This window comes from Lytechinus variegatus, chromosome 6 (assembly GCF_018143015.1).
Source record: "Lytechinus variegatus isolate NC3 chromosome 6, Lvar_3.0, whole genome shotgun sequence".
NCBI lineage: Eukaryota > Metazoa > Echinodermata > Echinoidea > Temnopleuroida > Toxopneustidae > Lytechinus > Lytechinus variegatus.
This window is the reverse complement of record NC_054745.1, coordinates 26582154-26602126: the sequence shown is the minus strand read 5'-3', so window position 1 is coordinate 26602126 and position 19973 is coordinate 26582154. Positions and strand designations below refer to the sequence as shown.

Here is a 19973-nt window from a genome sequence, read left to right as displayed (position 1 = left end):
TGCTACATTATTGTTCACTAATTCAACATAGATATAGTAGGCAAAAGGAAGGTGAGATCTTGAGAAAGTAGTGTTTATCTCAATGTAGGCACATGCAACTTCTTGGAATAAGCTACCAATCAGAAAGAAACCATCAGGGTCAAGTTTTCATAAAGCTGTTGCTTAACATCTGTTGGAAAACTGAACTTTGTTATCATCTATATGGGATTTTTGTTATCATTTATCTAATTATCTTTCATATGTAAATACTGTAAGTTTTTGTTCAATTGTTATGTAGGCATTGTATATATATATATTACAGAGTATATTTATTTAGTAGACTTACGATTGTTCATTTTTTTAACTTATGAAAAATATCTTCTACCTAAACTACAAGGGTCCAGACTTTACAAGCTTTAATGCGATTTTCTGGTTCCTATTATTGCTTTTTATATACTCATAACTGAATGGCTGTAAAGGCTTGAAAATCATTATTTTATTATAAATATTATCATCATTATTATTATCATAATCCATGTACTGCACTTTTCCCAAAATTTGTCCCATAGCGCTTACATCTTCAAAAAGATCAAATGAAGTATGAAATTATATTTGCAATCCGAAGATTCTCGAACAGGAAAAAAGAAATGTCTTAAGTCCCTTTGTAAAGGTCAAGTCCACCTTAGATTATTTTCTATTTGAATTACTAGTACAAAATTAGACAAGCATTATAATGCTGGAAATTTCATGAAAATCAGATGAAAAGCAAAAGCGAAAATTCATAATATCATAACCTTTTTATTTTTCATCTGATTTAATGCACAATTTAGTCACAAACAAATGAGAGAATCGATATTGTCCCTTACCAGGGGCGGATCCAGCCTTCGCCAATAGGGGGGGCCCGGAATTTTTTTCAGCCATATTTTCCCCGATCGGCCGCTCGAATATGATTTTTGCCGGGATTTTTTGTTTCTTTGAAGGGGTAGTCCTAATGGTCACTTTTTAGCTTTATTCTTATGAAACATAAATGTATAATACCATAACCCTTATTTATATAATGCGAGCGCGAAGCGCGAGCTAAATTTTTTGGAAATCTTATGTACTTTTTCCTAAAATTTTGAACATTCTGGGAAATGTTTGTCTTCCTGAAAAAAAAAGATGTGTATGCAAGTTAATAATTACTACGAACGTAAAGAGTGAGCAGAAATGAAGTGATGGAAAAGGTACTGTTAAATACTTGCTTGCAATTAGCCATGAAGACGTTACACATTTTTAAAAATCAAATAATGCGAGCGCGAAGCGCGAGCCGAATTTTTTTTGACATTTTTACCTAAGGAATGGAAATTCTTAGCACTTTTTGTTTAACAGAATAGGTATATAATTAAACATGCAAGCACGAAGCGTGAGCAAAAAATTTTGAGATTTAGACCTACTGAACAAGACACTCTATTCAATTAGTTTTGTAAATCATGAAAAGGATGAGTAAGTGGGGATCTTCCTGACATTAATAATGCGAGCGCAGAGCACGAGCAGAAAATTTTTACGTTTTGAACTGCTCGACATTGTACCTGTGGACTGCTTGCATTTAGCCATGAAGACGTTACATATTTCAACATTCAAATATTGCGAGCGCGAAGCGCGAGCTGAAAAATTTTGACTTTTTTACCTGAATAATGGAAATGCTAAGCACTTTTTGTAATCTTGGAAGGACTATAAACTAAACTAAACTAAAGTATATAAACTAAACTTTATTGATGCGAGCACGAAGCGAGAGCGGAAAAATTCTGGACACTATTCATGTTTTGAAAATCATGAAAAGGATAAGTTATTTATCCGCGAGCAGACACTTTTTGATATTGTGATCTGAAACTGGATAATGATTTAAATAGAGAACAATCTGCGTATCTGAATTAACGTGTGCTTTAGATTTCGACCAAGAATTTGGGTATTCTAAGTACCTTTCTTATTATGAAAATCAATAAAGCGAGCGCAAAGCGCGAGCTAAAAACATATGATATTCCGATCTAACAAAGGGTCAATTTAAGCTCTGTATTGCAAACAATTTGTGGGAAAATTGTGAATCGTGATGGATGACAGTTAAAAAAGAGCTGATGTATTTTATTATTATTACTTTGAGTTTTTACATAGGACCGGGACATTCTATAAGGGCATTATGTCATCATAAGAAAATGATGACTATCTTCCTATTTCTCTTATAAGCATGAGAGCGCGAAATCTGTTAATATCATGGCCTGAAAACTGGACATTTAAAGCACTTGTAATTATGCATAAAATGCACGATATCTATCAATGCGAGCGGAAATCGCGAGCCGAAATTTTTGATAAACTGTCATCAAAGTAGTTTGATTTAGAATTAATATTGGGATATACATAACTCACTAATCAAAATGCTAGCGTGCAGCGCTAGCTGATACGTTTTGACAATCTGACCTGAACAGACGCCTCGATTATGGGGGGGCAGGGGGGGCGATGGCCCCACCAAGGAAAATATTGGGGGGGCAAACATATCATTTTGCCCCCCCAATAATTCCGCATTTGCTAAAAATAAAATAAGATTGTAATGTTACACAGAAATCAGCAAGCGAGATTGAGATACACAGTTCGTTCTTTGTCTAAAATCGTGCTCAAAATGTCCACTTTTCAGATTGGAATATCAAAAAATTTCAGCTCGCGCTTCGCGCTCGCATCATTTTTGTAACAAAAACCCATACTTTCCATGATTAAATAGGTGAATATGGTCCCGTTTTCAGTTCTAAACCTCAAAAGAACTCCCACTTCGATTTGCAATAATCTTTTGTTGGATATATATATCTTGTTCTTTATTAAAAACGTCCATTAAACTCAATTTTTTTTTCAGATCGAAATATCAAAATTTTCAGTTCGCACTTCGCGCTCGCATTAATCTGCTGGTGAGATATGTATGTATATATATATATATATGTATATATATATATGTGTGTGTGTGTGTATATATATATATGTGTGTGTGTGTGTATATATATATATATGTACACATATATAGGCATATGTGTGTGTTTGTGTGATCGAGCGCCTTTGGAAAATTGATTCATGATTTTGCCCCCCCAATCTGAAAAATGGATCGACGCCCCTGGACCTGAATATGGAACTTTTTGAGAACTTTATGGAATACAGAAAAATAATAGGTACCTGACAAATCAAATTTTGCGAGCGCGCAGCGCAAGCAGAAACTGATAATATTCAGACCATGACACAGACATTTTTACAGAGCACTTTTTTAAAATCAATTTGTTAATCAAACAAAATAATGAAAGTTCAATTTCCCAGCTGAAAAATGTTTTGTATATTGACTTCAAAGTTTGATATTTCAAGCTCCATATTGAGCAAGATATGCAAATCCCCTAAAAGACAACAAGAGCGCGAAGCGCGAGCGAAAATTTCATATCAAACAAATAGATTTTTCAAAAAATTATTTTCAAAGTCTTCCCCTCATGTTATTTTATTCAATCCTCTTATGTTTGCGTTTCTTCTTTTCTCTTCTCTTTTCCCTTCCTTTTCTTTTTCCCTTTTTTTTTGCTCCGCCAATAGGGGGGGGGGGGGCCGGGCTCCTCCCCCTGGATCCGCCTATGCTTACTCACTAGTTTTTGTTTTTTTATTGTTTGAATTATAAAATATTTCCCTATTTACAGATTTCACAATAAGAAACAACTTGACTGAATGTTAAACAATGGTAATTTCCACATGTTGAGGGAGAATTAAACTTGGTTTCATAGGACAATGAGGAGAAAAATATAGGATTTTTTTTATTTCATATAACAGATTTCTTCATTTGCATATCGATCGGGAAGTGCATATAGCCATTTTGTGAAATTAAGCGAAATTTGAAAATGCCATACTTTCTTATCTTACATCCGATTTAATAGATTAAATTTTCAGCGTTATGCTTGTTAGATCTATCTCTTTTTATTTAAATCAATTTTTGTTGGGATGGACTTTTCCTTTAAATAATAAGAGAGATGGTTATTATCATATCACTGCATTGGATAATAAATAAATTCATTCATTAGTCAGAATACATAATGCAGGGATGGATAACTGTTTAGGCCCCTATTCAACAGAACGGAGACCATTGAAAGACTTAAAATTGGTGAGGTCTTAAAGCGGTCTTCAAGATCAATGAAATTTGTCATCTCAGTGTGGAATGGCTCGAAAGACCCCTCAAAGAACTCTTAAAGAGTGATGGATATTTATTGTCTATCTGGGGGGTGTTTCGAAATCACAAAGATTTAAGTATGACTTAGGTCGCACTTAAATGTCGACGCGTACATGATATGCAACGCGCAATCTTATTGATCAATACGCAGTAGTGCGCGTCCTCTTGGCATGATCTGACCAATGCTGTCAAGCCTTTTATACTGCGCGCAACTAGGCATTTAAGTGCGACTCTAAGTCATACTTAAATCTTTGTGAAACACCCCCTGGTCTTAGACTAGTCCTATAGAGATCTTTCAGTGGTCTTTCAGAGATCTTTTATGCAAAAAGTGATCTTTCAGAATTCTTTCCATGGACTTTGTCTGGTCTTCCAATGGTCTTTCAATGATCTCCTCATGAGTCTTACAGTGATCTCCGCAAAAATCTTGAGAGACTGCCGAAAGATCATTGAAATGCTATGAAGACCTTTGAAAGTTCATCGAAAGACCACTGTAAGACCGTTGTAAGACTGTTTTGCACCGTTTCAAAAAAGTTTTGGAGCCCATGAAGACCACGAAGACCACTGAAAGATTGGTCAGGACTCGTGTAAGACCTCAAAGACCATTTCACTGAGAGACCTCTGAAAGATCAACCATGCAAAATCCATGGTCTTTCAAAGGTCTTGTTCTCTGTGGAATATGGGTTTTTATAGTGAGATACATGCACAGTCGAATTATGATCATAAAAGTTACCGATTTTAAAAACCTCTTTCGGTATAATTCATGTAATTTATGTTAGTCTAATGTTTAAGATATTTCTTTCCATATACCTACTCGTATAATAGCCCCCCCCCCCCCCCCCCCTTTCTTGACCGTCAGCTGAGCCATTTGCATTGGTGGAAACAAAACAAAGCGAGTGCCACGCCCCCTCTTTCACCACGTGCATACTTTTACAGCATAATCGTTCGATGTTCTGCGCATGCGGTTTGGCATTATATTCAGCAGCAGCCATTCAGCTGATCGATGGTGCGTGCTAATAAATGACAAGACCTCACGTCAGATGAAGCTCGACAATTTTACCAATTGTATGCATGCTCGTGCCTAAATACATCGTCCGACTAAATCAGGATATACAGAGCCATGTGTATATTCGTCGGGAGCACTGTGTTCTTCATGAATAAAATCTCGTATTATTTTCTTCAAGAACAAACGTAAAACAGAGACCAGTCTCGGCTCAGCCTCGCCTCGTGAACCATTGGCATTTCAACGAAAGTACCGGTACTTCGCCATTCACTATCCTCAAAAGCCGGTTCACTCGTGTCGTGACATAAAACGTTAGACGATCTTTTCTGCTTTTTTTGAGCATCGTACTCCTTCATCAATCTATTTTGAACTGGAAAACTGAAACCACAAAATGGCTTCGTGGTTGAGTGATCCCCTGGCAGCTTTGGAGAGCACGTTTGACGGTTCTTGGATCGACTGGTCACTGTCTTCGTGGTATATCACTTTCATTTTCTCCGCCATTTATATCATGCTGATCTACCCCCTACGAAAATGGATGGAACCACGAGAGCCGAAGAAACTCCGTGGACCGCTGGTCGCTTGGAATGTAATTATAGGGATGTTCAGCATTATCGGGACGGCGAGGGTTCTCCCAGACTTTCTCAAGAACCTTCGCAATGATGGATTTTATGCTAGTTTTTGCGAGAGCAATTACTTCTTGAAAGACCATGTAGGCATTTGGGGATTCCTGTTCATATTATCGAAGATCCCCGAGCTAATTGATACCCTATTTATCATCCTACGCAAGCAGAAATTGATATTTCTCCACTGGTATCACCACGCTAGCACCCTCATTTTCGCCTGGCGAATGTACGCCACACGCAGTTCAGTCGCCTATTGGTTTTGCACTATGAACTATTTCGTCCACAGCCTCATGTACAGCTACTACGCGATTCGCGCTGCGGGTTTTCGAGTGAACAGAAAAATTGCAATGGTTATAACTTCGCTACAACTTCTGCAAATGTTCGTAGGAATTTATGCTGTGTTGTACGCAGTGCACCAAATAGCCAACGGCCACCGCTGCGATACGAAAATTCCAGAGCTAATATTTGGAGTCGTCATTTACACAAGTTACATGATACTTTTCTCCAAGTTTTTCTACGATGCATACATCGGGTCACGGCGTGTACGGCCATCGCGCGATAGCGTAGCAGACGGCAAAAAGGTCGCCGAGGTCAATGCCAATGGATCGAACCATGACGTCATGAATGGAAAGGGGGATCACCTAATTTCAAATGGCAATGGACACATGCGACTTAGAAGTACACAGACCCAACAATAATGAAACTGAGTGTTTAACTTTATATTGTTAAAAGTACAAGTTATAGTTATTTACAAGGTATCAAGTACATGTACATTCAACAAACAAACCGAAAAAAACCCGAAACTGGATGTAGGAAAGAAAGATTGTTTCTTTGTAATTACAGCTTTGAGTGTTGGCCTTGTTTATTTTTGCTCATTAATTCTTGGTCACAAAGGTTTCAAATGTTGAATCAATTCGTAGTATATACTACAGGTCTGTAAGACTTGAAAAGAAGAATAAAAATCCCAATACGGCCCACTCAAAAGTTATATTTCATGTGGATTATCAGAATTGATATAATTGTACTTCTAAATTTGTCTTACATTTTCATGGAGAATCGATGAGTGGTTGACAAGCAAATTTTAAAATATCTTGAGCAATGTCTTTGTAAGCTGCATGCTCGCACAAAGGTCTGGAAATAAATATTTTAATATTTAATAAAACACCAAGCCTCAATTCTCAAACATGTCAAAGACATCTTGTATCCACAATTTACTCAAAGCCATTAAAATTTGATTTTTTGTTGAAGTATATGTACAGACGCGGATTCAGACGGATTATACAAATTAGTTTTGAGAGGCAGCTGCGTGCAAAAACAATGTGGCCCCTAAATGGTACTGTGTCTTTATTCGGCTTGATATGCACCTGCAATGTGCAGTACCATGTACGAGTACTCTTCGTTCCTATTTTTGCAAAATGGAACTTTGTTTTTGAGTTGTGTTTGTATTTTGAAAGCTAGAGTTAGCTTTAATTGTCCTGAAAATTTTGATTGTCAATGACATGTGCAGATGCACTTTCTAAGTGTTGTGTGTACAGTACACTGTAACTGCTGATTCATTTCGCAGTGCGGGATCTCTCTGATATCCACATAGTACTTTTGGGACGAATCCTGTTTGCAGGTCGAGTCCGCCAAAGAAAAATGTTGATTTTAATAAATAGAGAAAAATCAAACTAGCATAACACTGAAAATGTCATCAAAATTGGACGTGAAATAAGAAAATTAAAAATGATATTTTAAAGTTTTGCTTTTTTCACAAAACAGTGATATGCACAACTCAGTGACATGCAAATGACACAGTTGATGATGTCCCCCACTCACTATTTTGTTTTATATTGTTTGAATTGTACAATATTTCATTTTTTTACAAATTTGACAATAAGGACCAACTTGCCTGTTGCCTGAACCATTTAACAATGGAAATTCAACTTGTTCAGGGAGGAATTGTTGTTTCACTTGACAATGAGGAGAAAATCTGAATAATTCATACATGTATTTCAAATGATAAAATACAAAAGAAATAGTGAGTGGATGATGTCATCAGTCTCCTCATTTGCATATCGACCAGGATGTGCATACAACTGTTTTGTGAAATTAAGCAAAACTTTATAAAATGTTGTAACTTTCTTATTTTATATTCGATTTTGATGGAGTCTTCAGCATTATGCTTGTCTGATTTTTCTCTTTTGATTCAAATCTACATTTTTCTGAGGTGAACGTGACCTTTAGGTATTCAAAGTCACACTGCTGGAATGTACATCAAACAAGTAAACAATACATGCTCTTTCAAGGAGCCATTTGTCATTGTCAAATTGTTTTTTAGTAGGCCCCATTGTGCATTATCACTGTTTGTAGAAGTTGTCTTGGATATTTATTCAGAGATACAAGTATGCATGTACACTAAAAATCTTGAACTTTGTCATTACAGACTTTCGTATTTTTAATGTCTGGCGAGTCAAGATCTGGGGAAGATTTTGCACACAAAAGCGATACTGTTCTTACATGTAGTGAAAAGTGCTCAGTTCATCCAGATTTGAAATGATGCAGCCTTTTATACTACACAAGATAGATTTATAGAACAAAACAATTTAGCGCCTACATACATGTTGTTTAATGTGCGTTTTATGATTAATCAGAAAAGTTGCAGGGATTTAACATTTTCCACATGTTTCATCTTTATAATGTGTATTGTGTGTGAGTTGCAAATGCTGATTGATTATTTACCAAGGAAGATGATCTGATATGTTCCTGTGCAAGTTTGTGCATTATTGGGGACATTATATTGTGCATGTTATTTGTGCTTATGCATGGATGGCATGGTTCATGCATGGAGATTTGTGTTGATATCCCTATGGTTTACGCTTAGTGCATGTAGGTGTATACTTATTTAAAAGAAGGGGGGTGGTGGTATATTTTGCATGATCGAAACGGACTCTGATGTATGAAGAATTCATTTTATCCAATCTTTTGGATGACAGTCTATGGACAGAATAAAATCTGTTTGTTTAATGGTGTCCCCACTTTCCCCAAAATCCAAATGCGGAAAATATTGCCTGCAATATTGTCTGCTCATCAAAATATTCTCCATTTATTCTACCGTGAGTCGGTGTGTGTGTGTACCCAACTATGTGATCATGCATGGACGCTGAAACACAATTGTACCGCTGTATTTCTGTACATTAATCAATGGCAAGCTATGTGTGGGGCATTTCGCAGTAATAATAGATGTATTGCAGTTTGCATTACACGTATAAGGGGAATGTATCATGCATGTATTCATAGTAAAAAAAGGACCTACTGAACTCAGATTGCATGTGCAATACTGTATGCAGTGTTACGTTTGATAACTATGAATAATTTTATGGAGAAATGAATACTTTGAAGTAGGACGAAAGAAGAAATGAAATGCATATTAATGTTACTGTTGGATTATGCCATGAGGCATTTGCGATGTACTGTAGTAAGAAGGCATGCTAGATAGACAGGAAAATATAACATGCTATGACGCTATCAACTATCAAGGATAGGCCTACTGTATATTTATTTGGAGTCTATGACAAGATACAGGGTTTTTTCATGGTCATCTGCAAGATCTTACTAAAATGGCTCAAAATGTTCATTTGTATGCATTTTCAATTCCATTTATAAAAAAAAAACACACAAAGATATTTGTGTGTGTGTGTGTTATCAGTCACATAAGACTTTTTACTGTATCCCTTGGACAATGAAAATGAATTTTTTGTTTTTCTTTTTGATTTTTAAGATTAAAGGAAACAAAATTAGATTTTGTGTTTCAAAAAATTACAAACAGCCCATGTACATGCAATGTCATGGAATATCTCACATTTTCTTGGAAGTAAAATTCTCTGATATTTAACATTGTTATAATTGTGACTATTTACACTGTAAAAGCTGTGGTGTTAAAACTGACACCAATTGGTGTTAATAGAGGACTACACCCTGAGGTGTTAAAATCACACCCTAAAGATTGAACATAACACCAAAGAGTGTGAATGTAACAACCAAAGATGTTGTTATAACACCTGTAGGTGTAAAACTAACACCACCAATTTAACACTGGTCAGTGTAAAATAACTGATGTGGTCCTCTATGTACACCGGTTAACACCACAGTTCTTGCTGTGCACAAATATCAGTGTAAGTATTTCTGCATATATATTAGACATAGGTCACAAATATTGAAAGCTTTATTTTAATTCTTGTAGAAGTCATTGCTTCTGTCAGTATTCCTGTTAAAGTATTATTTTTAATGCAGAAAAATGAGGCATGTATTTGAATATCTGGTACAGCATGTACCTCGTATAAGTTGCATATTTAAATGTATTTGTTTAAGTGTTGATTTCAATGCAAGCAAAATGAGGCTTATTTTAAATAATGAAATCTAATGATTTTCATTTCTATGTAAATATTTTTGCATTTTTTATGTTACCAAAAGCTTGTGAATTACTGAATTGGACAATGTGATTGTTTTGGGCGACTAATCCCATGTTGTTAATGAAATTCACTTTAGTGACATCAAATTTAAATGATTCAAGTGTTTGATCTGTTAAAATCATGGAGCTACTTTGGAAAGAAACAAAGCATTTATACTTGAACAGGTCAAATATCACTTCTGTCCCAGAGTCTGACATTTTGAGCCCTTGGGCTGGATAGGGGATTGTCAATGAATGGATGAATTGATGGTTGGATTGATGAATTGATTGATGGATGGATTGATGACTGGCTGGTTGGATGGATGGATGGATTGATGAATGAATGGATGGATTGATTATTGATGGATGGATTGATGAATGAATGGATGGATTGATTATTGATGGATGGATTGATGAATGAATGGATGGATTGAATGGATGAATGAATGGATGGATGAATGAATGAAAAGACGAATGGATGGATGAATTGATGAATGAATTGATGAATGAATGGATAGATGGATGGAGGAAGTAATTGATGAATGATTGATGATTGAATTGATGGATAGATGGATGAATTAATTCATGAATGAATGGATGGATGGATTGATGGTTAAATGGATAGATAGATGGATGGATGAATGGAATGATTGAGAAGAGTCCTATTAGTCCCTATGTGGAGTAAAGAACAATGAGAGAAAGAAGGAAGATTGAACGGAAACAAGCAAAAGAAAAGAGAGAATGAGGGAAAGAGAAAGGACTTTAAAAAAGTCGGAATCGGATGAAAATTCATGAAAAAAAAGGAAGAAGCTGGTGGTGAGGGGGTGGACAACATAATTATTTAGGCATGGCCCCGGTGGGAAGCGGGGATGCTGAAGCACTCCCGAGATTTTCCCTGGTGATGCTGCGTGTATTATTCTCCATAGTATAAATTGGAGAAATGTACGAAAACGGACCATCATTTTGTGTTGAGAACCCTTTTTTCTTACCCCAGCCCCTCCCCCCTTGTAAAAAAACAATCGTTCCTATATAGGGCCCTGCATTAGGGCTAGCCCCCCCCCCCTCCCCATCCCTACGCCGGACGGAGGAGGGAACATGAAGAAAAATGGGGTTCTTATTGACCTACATAAAGGACATACACTTTTATTCGAAGAAGTAGAAGAGAACCACTGGAGGTTGCGAGAAAGACTAACAAATATGACGCCCCTTCCCAACTTCCAAGGCTGTGTCTTTACAAAAGGTGTGCTTTTGAAAAAGAACAACAAAACAACAAACAAAACATTATAGGGGAAGTGGTTACACAATTGTATTGGGAAACTCTGCATAGACTAGCCTTGTCCAATATTATAAACAATGTACACAAAAAACGCTGTTTAATAATTTTATACAACGCTGTTTACTATATGAACCTTACAGTAGTTGTTTAACAGTTTAAACAATCATTTTAATTTATTGAAGATTAGATATTGAAAATTAAACTTTGTTGTTTAAGATTTTAAACACTTGTTTGAACTGTTTAAACAATTACTGTAAGGTACATATAGTAAACAGCGTTGCATAATTTTTTTTTACTATGTATGGAAACTAGTTTTTGTGCATCATCTATAGGCATTCCTATTTCTGAGGGGAAAGTCCTTATTGATTAAAGCTTATGAGGTTGATAATGATATGAACAATTATGTTTGGCCTTGCTAAAATCTACGGGTTGTGGGATAATAATAATTGCATCAGGAAACAGGAGTTGATGTAGCGATGTAAATTTACTGGTAGACTCAGTGGTAATGAAATTATTATTAATATAAAAGTAAATAAAATTATATATTGTATGAAGTGAACAGGGCTCGCCTTATATGCAAAATTTTCGAATTTTGCGGCACTTCTAGAAAATGAGCTATCCATACTGATAGGCCTACATAATAAAGCATTTAAAGTATTATCTATTATTTGTCAGCCATTCCAATGTGTCGGCCTATTAGGAGCACTGGCCGATCCGTGCCCCCTCCCCCCTTTGAGAGCCATAATCAAAATTTGTAATGTAAATATACCACTTTTACCTAAGCGCCGCCCCCCCCCCTTTTGAAACTCTTTTTTTTGCTAGTCCAATTTTCATCGGAAAAATATGCCCCCGCGTTTTAGAAAAGCCTGGATCCACCCCTGATTAGTCGCACCCAAGCTGTGGTACGTACGTTCAGGGCAGGCTCTAAAGTGTCATGACCAAGGAGGAAAAATGATAATAAAAATGAAAGAGAGATCGAGAGAGAGAGAGAAAAAGAGAAAAAGATAGAACTTGAAAGAAAGAATATGGTGACATGATATTATTTAATATTGGAATGTTATGATAAAAATATATCACAAAATTTGATTGATAAATGAATTTAAATTGTCAGCATTTTCGCTCGCTTGCAATTACTTTTTTAGGAATCCTCCCACAGAGGCCTATCCCATGTTGTACCTTTCAAAATTTTTGGCAACTACGCTTCTGACTTATATGCATCAAAATTGAAACAATTTTTCCAAAAAAAGGCAGTACAAACAACACGTAGCATGTTTGTTTTGTTTCCTTCCATTCGTTAATTTCACCACTCAACAATATAATCATGGCCGTATACGGCAGATTTTTTCCCCCAAGGGGGAGGGGGGGGGGGTGTAAGATGCAGAAAACTTTTTTGAAGAATCTCGAAAGCAAGGAAGCAAAGCTAAAGGGCTTATTATGAGGGCGCTTATATATATATTTTTTTAATTGGACTAGTGCACTCATTCTTGTGACTTTTAAAAAAAGTTTTCAGTAAAAAAAATATAAGTTTTACAAATGTATTGGGGTCAACTACCCCCCGCCCCCGCTGCGTACGGCCATGAAAATAATAATTATTTTTAAAAGAGTCACGCCTGCATTTGATGATCACTAACTTGTATAAAAGGTCAATGCGTCCGATAAAAATAGCACCATATTATTATTGTCGAGCAATGTATGTCTGAATCTGACCATATCTCACAGAGCACAAATAAGCTTAAAGGACAAGTCCACCCAAACAAAAAGTTGGTAAGAATGTAAAAAGAGAAAAATCCAACTAGCGTAACACTGAAAATTTCATCCAAATCAGTTGTAAAATAAGAAAGATGTGACATTCTAACTTTTGCTTAATTTCACGTAATAGTCATATTCACATCCTGGTCGGTATGCAAATGAGGGGATCATCCAATATTTCTTTTGTATTTCATTACATGGAATATTATATAATAATAATAATATAGGTATATTTACCGAGGGTAGCCACTTCAGTTTCGAAAACTGTTCTACCAGCGGGCCCTGCTATCATTATTACCCCGGCTTTAGCTGAGCTGCCTAGACGCTCAAGCATTCTAAATTTTCTCCTCATTGTCATGTGAAACAAAGTTTCATTCCTCCCTGAACATGTGTAATTATCATCGTTTTAACATTTTGTGGTTCTAACAAGAGGGTCCTTATTCTCAAATCTGTAAAAAAATGCAATATTGAATAATTCAAACAATAACAAACAAAAGAAAAAGTGAGTGATGGACATCAGCGATTTGCATATCACTGAGTTGTGCATATACTGTTTTGTGAAAAATAAACGAAGTTTTAAAATGTCACAACTTTCTTTTTATTTTACATCCAATTTTGATGAAATTTTCAGTGTTATGCAAATTGATTTTCTCTTTTTCTTCAAATCAACTTTTTTGAGGATACATTTTCAGCAGTATGCTTTTTTAAAACTGTATTCATTCAAATTATCTTTTAGTTGAGGTGGACTTTATTTTTTTAAATCATAATTATGATTTGATAATTGATGATAGCCGGGGATGATAGGTTCTGCTGTCTGCCAATGAGAATGAGAAAGGGTTTTATTTGACCGGCCTGCAAAATAATGGAAATGGCTGAAGCCCTATAACCATTGAATGCTTTGCGGAATATATTATACGATTGTGACCCCTTCAAGCAAATACATATAAGGTCATACTCGAACCACACCACTCTTAACAATGCACTGCTACTGATTTCCCTTATAGAAATATCAAATTAGAAAAACCGTTTGCAAAAGACAATCTTTGGAAAAAAAGATTGTCATTTCTAGGAGGACCTTGACCGCATAGGCATGGGGAGGCAACGACCTCTTTGGGGGGGGGGGGGGTAGGCCTGAACTCATTTAGAGCACGGTGTCACCCTATTAACAGAGTTTTGTGACACCCCCGTTTAGATTTTTTTTTGGGGGGGAGGGAAGGGAGCTATATAAACTTTCGTTCCAATAAATTATCATAAATCAAAATTCATTATTGCACAATATTTTGGATGAATTTAGCATTGCAAAAATCTTTTTACTGGAAAAAAAAACATACTCATACGCAGTCTTTCTCACCAGTGTCCGATATGACAGTTTTGGCGACACTCGTCACTATCACCATGCATCTATCACCCCACCACCCCACCATCATCATCATCACCATCATCATCACCACAACCACCACCTCCACACCACCATCACCATCATCATCATCATCAACACCACCACCACCACCGCCATCACCACTACCACCACCACTATGATCACCACAGGGATCACCACCACCACCACCACCATCACCACCACCACCACCACCACCATTAACACCATCACCACCACCATCACCGCCACCATCACCGCCACCATCACCACCACCATCACCGCCACCATCACCACTACCACCACCACCACCATCACCACCACCATCACCACCACCACCATCCCCATAAGTGCTTAAATAATTGCTAACCAGAGATAAAAAAAAAATTATTACGACCACCACCAAGACCACCATCCTCCTTGTCATAATCGCTCTCACAATCATTGTTATCATAACGAACCATCACACAATTGGCAAATCAATTGAATGAACAAACAAAGCCAGGTACATTATACAAATCTCGTTTAATCCATAGGTATTCGGCTATTTATTGCCATAAATACATACATGTAATATACAGCAATTATCATAATTCAGTACTAACAGGATATCTTCTGTCTTCTAATACAATAACATTTTCTAGGGAAGCCTCCTCTCTCACATGCAGTTGGATTTCAATACACACAAGCAGAAGTTTCGCGGGAAGCGGTTCTGAGAAAACATATTTCCAGTTCCATTGACAGCTAATTACTTTCTGTAAGGAGCCCATTATAAAGTACAAGCTTTTGATTTTAGTGTACAGTCTCAATAATCCCCCAATACAAATTTTGTAATGCATGTTACTCACATAGTACACTCATCTTACAATCAATTATATGGTTCCCATTATTATAAAAAGTAAGTATAAAGACGCAAATCAGCAATTATTCTGTTTGTTCTTTCTGCTCAAGAAAATGCAACGTTTCTAAAATGCTATAGAAAAAAGGATGAAAATATTTAAGGCAATCAAAATGCTACAAATATTAATCAAAAGCCAACATCAATTAAATCTACTTAAATTCATTTTCTGAAATAAGTAAATGCCTTGTTTTACCATACTATTTTGAAATTTCATTTTTTACATATTTGATAAAAACAAAAACAACATCAAACAAAATGGAAAAAAAATAAAATCATTTGCAATCAAATTGCTTAAATACAATCCAAACAACATTTAAAAAAATATTTGTCTCTGTGAAGTGGTCTTTTTTTGACAAGGGCCAACTTTACAACAGTGTCAAAGAAAGAAAAACTTCACATCTTTTTATGCCAAAGTAACACCATAGAGCTATAGCTCCATGGTAACACCAATGCAACCGACTTAAGGGCCCTAGTTTCATAAAACTTGTCACAATAACAAATTTGAAATAACAGTTAAAAGCTACTGATATCCTTCAATCTCACTGGCTGATGACATATTTGTTATAGAAACTGTGCATTTGTTATTATGACAAGTCTTAATGAAAGAGGGACCAAGATTGATCCGAACTATTTCGTTATTTTGAATTGCGTATCATCGGTCGGTTTGTGGTGCGTTTCGTTGGTGTTACACAGCAAAAAGTGGTGTTAACCGGGGTACATAGAGGACCACACCAGTTATTTTACACCGGTGTTAAATTGTTGGTGTTAGTTTTACACCTACAGGTGTTATTACAACACCTTTTGTTGTTACACTTACACTTTTTAGTGCTATGTTTAATCTCCAGGGTGTAATTTTAACACCTCAGGATGTGGTCCTCTATTAACACCAATTGGTGTCAGTTTTAACACCGCAGTTTTACAGTGTACCGCATAGCAATGCACTCTCTGTAATATATCTTGAATCTTCCTTTAAAGTTTTCATGCAACATATATAGTACTGATAAGGTATGTTAAGCATACATGTATATACAATTACAAGTAGAGTATAGAACTATCCTCATTACATTATTATCATTCTCTCACCACAGCAGATTATTGTGTGTACTCTGTAGCACTTTAAATGCTTGAACTGTAGAACATTAAAAGAAATGTCACATGTCTACTAAACAATCAATAATCATGATAATAATCATACTACTACAAACAATACTAATACTACTACTACATACATATAATGACGATGATAAAAATAATGATGATGATAATAATAATAATAATAATAATGATGATAATGATAGTAAAAATGATGATACTAATAAAAAATAATGATAATAATAATGATAATAATAATAATGATAATAATGATAATAATAATGATAATAATAATAATAATGATAATAATAATAACACTAATAATAATAATAATAATAATAATGATAATGATAACAATAATAATAATGATAATAATGATAATAATAATAAAAATAATAATAATAATAATTATAATTTCAATAATAATGATGATAATAAATATCACTACTACTGCTACCACTACATGTAATAACAATAACAGCAAAAATATAATGCATGTTTTATTTGTCAAGAATAATAACAATGAAAGTCAGTGACAACAACAATCAAATAAAATTTGAATATCAATGATAACTTCTCTATAACAGAAAACAATGGATCACAAAAAAATATACATATATATAAACACAAAACTACAAAAACCATAAGAAAATATATGGTACAAATGGAAGTATAATATGTTTGAATTTAGCAGCCAATAAAAAAATCAAAAGCACTTTTAGTGCAAAAAATAGATAAAAATCCATTTCAACATACTTGCTTAAGATTCACATTTGTACCCATCAACCATACAAACAATATCATACAACAAGCAATGGGCATAAAATACATTTTAGACTATAGGAAGCGTACAAAAATAATCAGTTTTATATATGTGCAAATAATAAGGAGTAAAAAAAATATTTGACTTTGATACATGTAGGACATGTTTATGAAGGTGACATTCATTTTTGATAAAGGATTGCTAGCTCTACAGTGTATGTTGATAAAATTTTGATTATGTAAATATATAGTAGTGTAGTAATAGTTACTTTTGTTTCTTAGAGAATACTGAAATAAAAAGAGAATAATCAGGATTTTACGCTCACAATGACTGATCCTGATTTCGAAAAATGATTAAAAAGCTCACTGAAAGAGGAAAAACAATTAAATCAATACATTGCCTTAGAAAGTCGCTTGAAGAATAAAATAAGCTGAAACAACAACCAGCAGGGCCCGCCTTTCAAAGAGTTGCGATTGATCCAATCAACTATAACTATGGCAAGTCAGCAACTCCATTATCTAAATTGCATGTTTGCTCAAAATGTTTTCTAGACTTGATGCGTAATACTCATACATGCATTGCTGTTTTGATAATTTGGTGTGTTCTCGTTTGTTTCTTAAGGACATTGTGCGATTTTCCTGTAAGAAAAATTATGACAATGATGGAATTCCATGTAGTTGAGATTAGTCCGATCAATCGCACCTATTTGCGAGACAGGCTCCTAGGCCTCGTCTTACAAAGAGTTACGATTGATCCAATAAATTGTAACTCTATGGAAATCCATCAGTGTCATAATTTTTTTCTACAGGAAATCTGCAATATGCCCTTGGTAAACATAGGAGAACACACTGTCAAGTTATCAATTAATTCATGGATGTACATTCATATGTAGAGATATTTTTGAGCAAACATGCATTTCATATGTTGACTTAGCTGGCTTTCCATAGTTGCGATTGATCGGATCAATCACAACTCTTTGTAAGACAGGGCCTTGATCTTTCAATATATTGCTGACAAAGCAAAAACATGTTGATAATTGATGAAAAGATAGCATCAACAGAAACAAGAGTTGCATACGAATCTGACATTGAGTAAATAAAAGAGAACAATTGCTCAAAACTTGCTGACAAAGCAATTAAAGGTAAATGCTAGTTTTGGTAACGATATCAAAATGAGTTCGTACAGAATCCAATGAAATGACCACTAAAGTGTCTGTTTGTATAAATAAAACGCATGTGCCAAAGGATTCTGGAAGAAATTGTGTAATTGCTGAGAAATCAGCAAATAAGCACAGGATTCGGGTAGAGCTTCGGGCCTGACGCTCTAAGCAATAATTATACATTGTCCCACTCCTGTGTTGGGGATCTTCGGTGTGAACATTTTTTCAAGATTTCACAAAGTTCAGTTAATGTAACTGTACCAGATCTAGATCCTCGATGATATACTGACAATTAAGCCTTGTTTTACAGACTTTCTCATGAAATCAGTGTTTACTGCAACTACTGGAATTTCTCTTTGAAAGGCATGATAGATGGGTGTAGCGCAAAAGTAATTACCGACTCATGGCCAACAATGTATCCGGTATATTTACCATGCGTCTGGCAATTACTCATGCATGGCAAATTTACCGGATGCATGCATGACTACCCATGCATCGCATCGGTATTAACCCATGCATGGTTGTAAAAAGTGATTTGTAGCCCCAAATTCCACTTTTCTATAAAACAAATGATACACAGGTTTGTTTTTGCATCGGGAGGACGAGTGAGCATGCGGTAACGATGGAAACTAGTCTAAACCCACTCGGCGCAACAGATCCATAGTTACCTTATGCTCATAAAACCTACCGATGTGCCGACATCTGTGCATCATTTGTACATTCACCCTCTGCCCACAAATGTTACAAAATTAATAAGTGCAATTAGATTCACTGATTGTAATAATCAGTTTGTCTTACTCATCTTTGTACCAGTGAGGCTTAGTAGTACATAACTAAAATGTATAATTCTTCAGTAACATCTACAATATAACTATCGGTATCAATGGTACTAGAGGGAAAGCACAGTTTAGAGAAAATATCAAAATAACAATAATCATGTATCACGGCCGGAAAAAATGTTAAACTGTCAATTGTTCTTGTTTTTCAACTTCTTTGATAATTCTGACTTTGCATGCCTTAATGTATTTACTTCGGACAGTTTTATCATAGAGCTATTGTTTTATCATTATATATATATATACTTGTTTTGTTTTTATGCCTTTTTGCTGAAAAGGCACCATTGTAATATTGTTCAAACAAATAAATAAAATAAATCATTATCATCCTTTTGAAATTAATTCAGAATGCAAAGAGTTATAAACAAAGAGAAATATGAGCAAAGTATTGACTTTAAGGTTTATCCTCACAGGTTAATCTGGCAAACATGACTATTATGACACCAGTATTGATTTGACAAGGTAATCACTCATCGGCAAACAGTCAGAACATTTTTGTAAACTTTGGACTCAGACTAGGTGATATGTCTATAGGATTGATTTTATCTAGATTGACGGTTTTTTTTACAACCTGATAA

At 35.2% G+C, this 19973-nt stretch overlaps 1 protein-coding gene across 1 annotated transcript; it reads left to right on the top strand.

Moving 5' to 3' along the window:
* The first annotated feature begins 5198 nt into the window (after nucleotides 1-5198).
* On the top strand, nucleotides 5199-6524 carry LOC121416581 (elongation of very long chain fatty acids protein 6-like). The gene has a single exon (XM_041610073.1). The coding sequence runs from the start codon at nucleotides 5584-5586 to the stop codon at nucleotides 6511-6513; it is 930 nt and encodes a 309-aa protein (XP_041466007.1). The 5' UTR covers nucleotides 5199-5583; the 3' UTR covers nucleotides 6514-6524.
* Nucleotides 6525-19973: the final 13449 nt, after the last annotated feature.

What these genes read in the sequence shown, in the direction of transcription:
- LOC121416581 (XM_041610073.1), top strand. Translation starts at nt 5,584, where the DNA reads ATGGCTTCGTGGTTGAGTGATCCCCTGGCAGCTTTGGAGAGCACGTTT.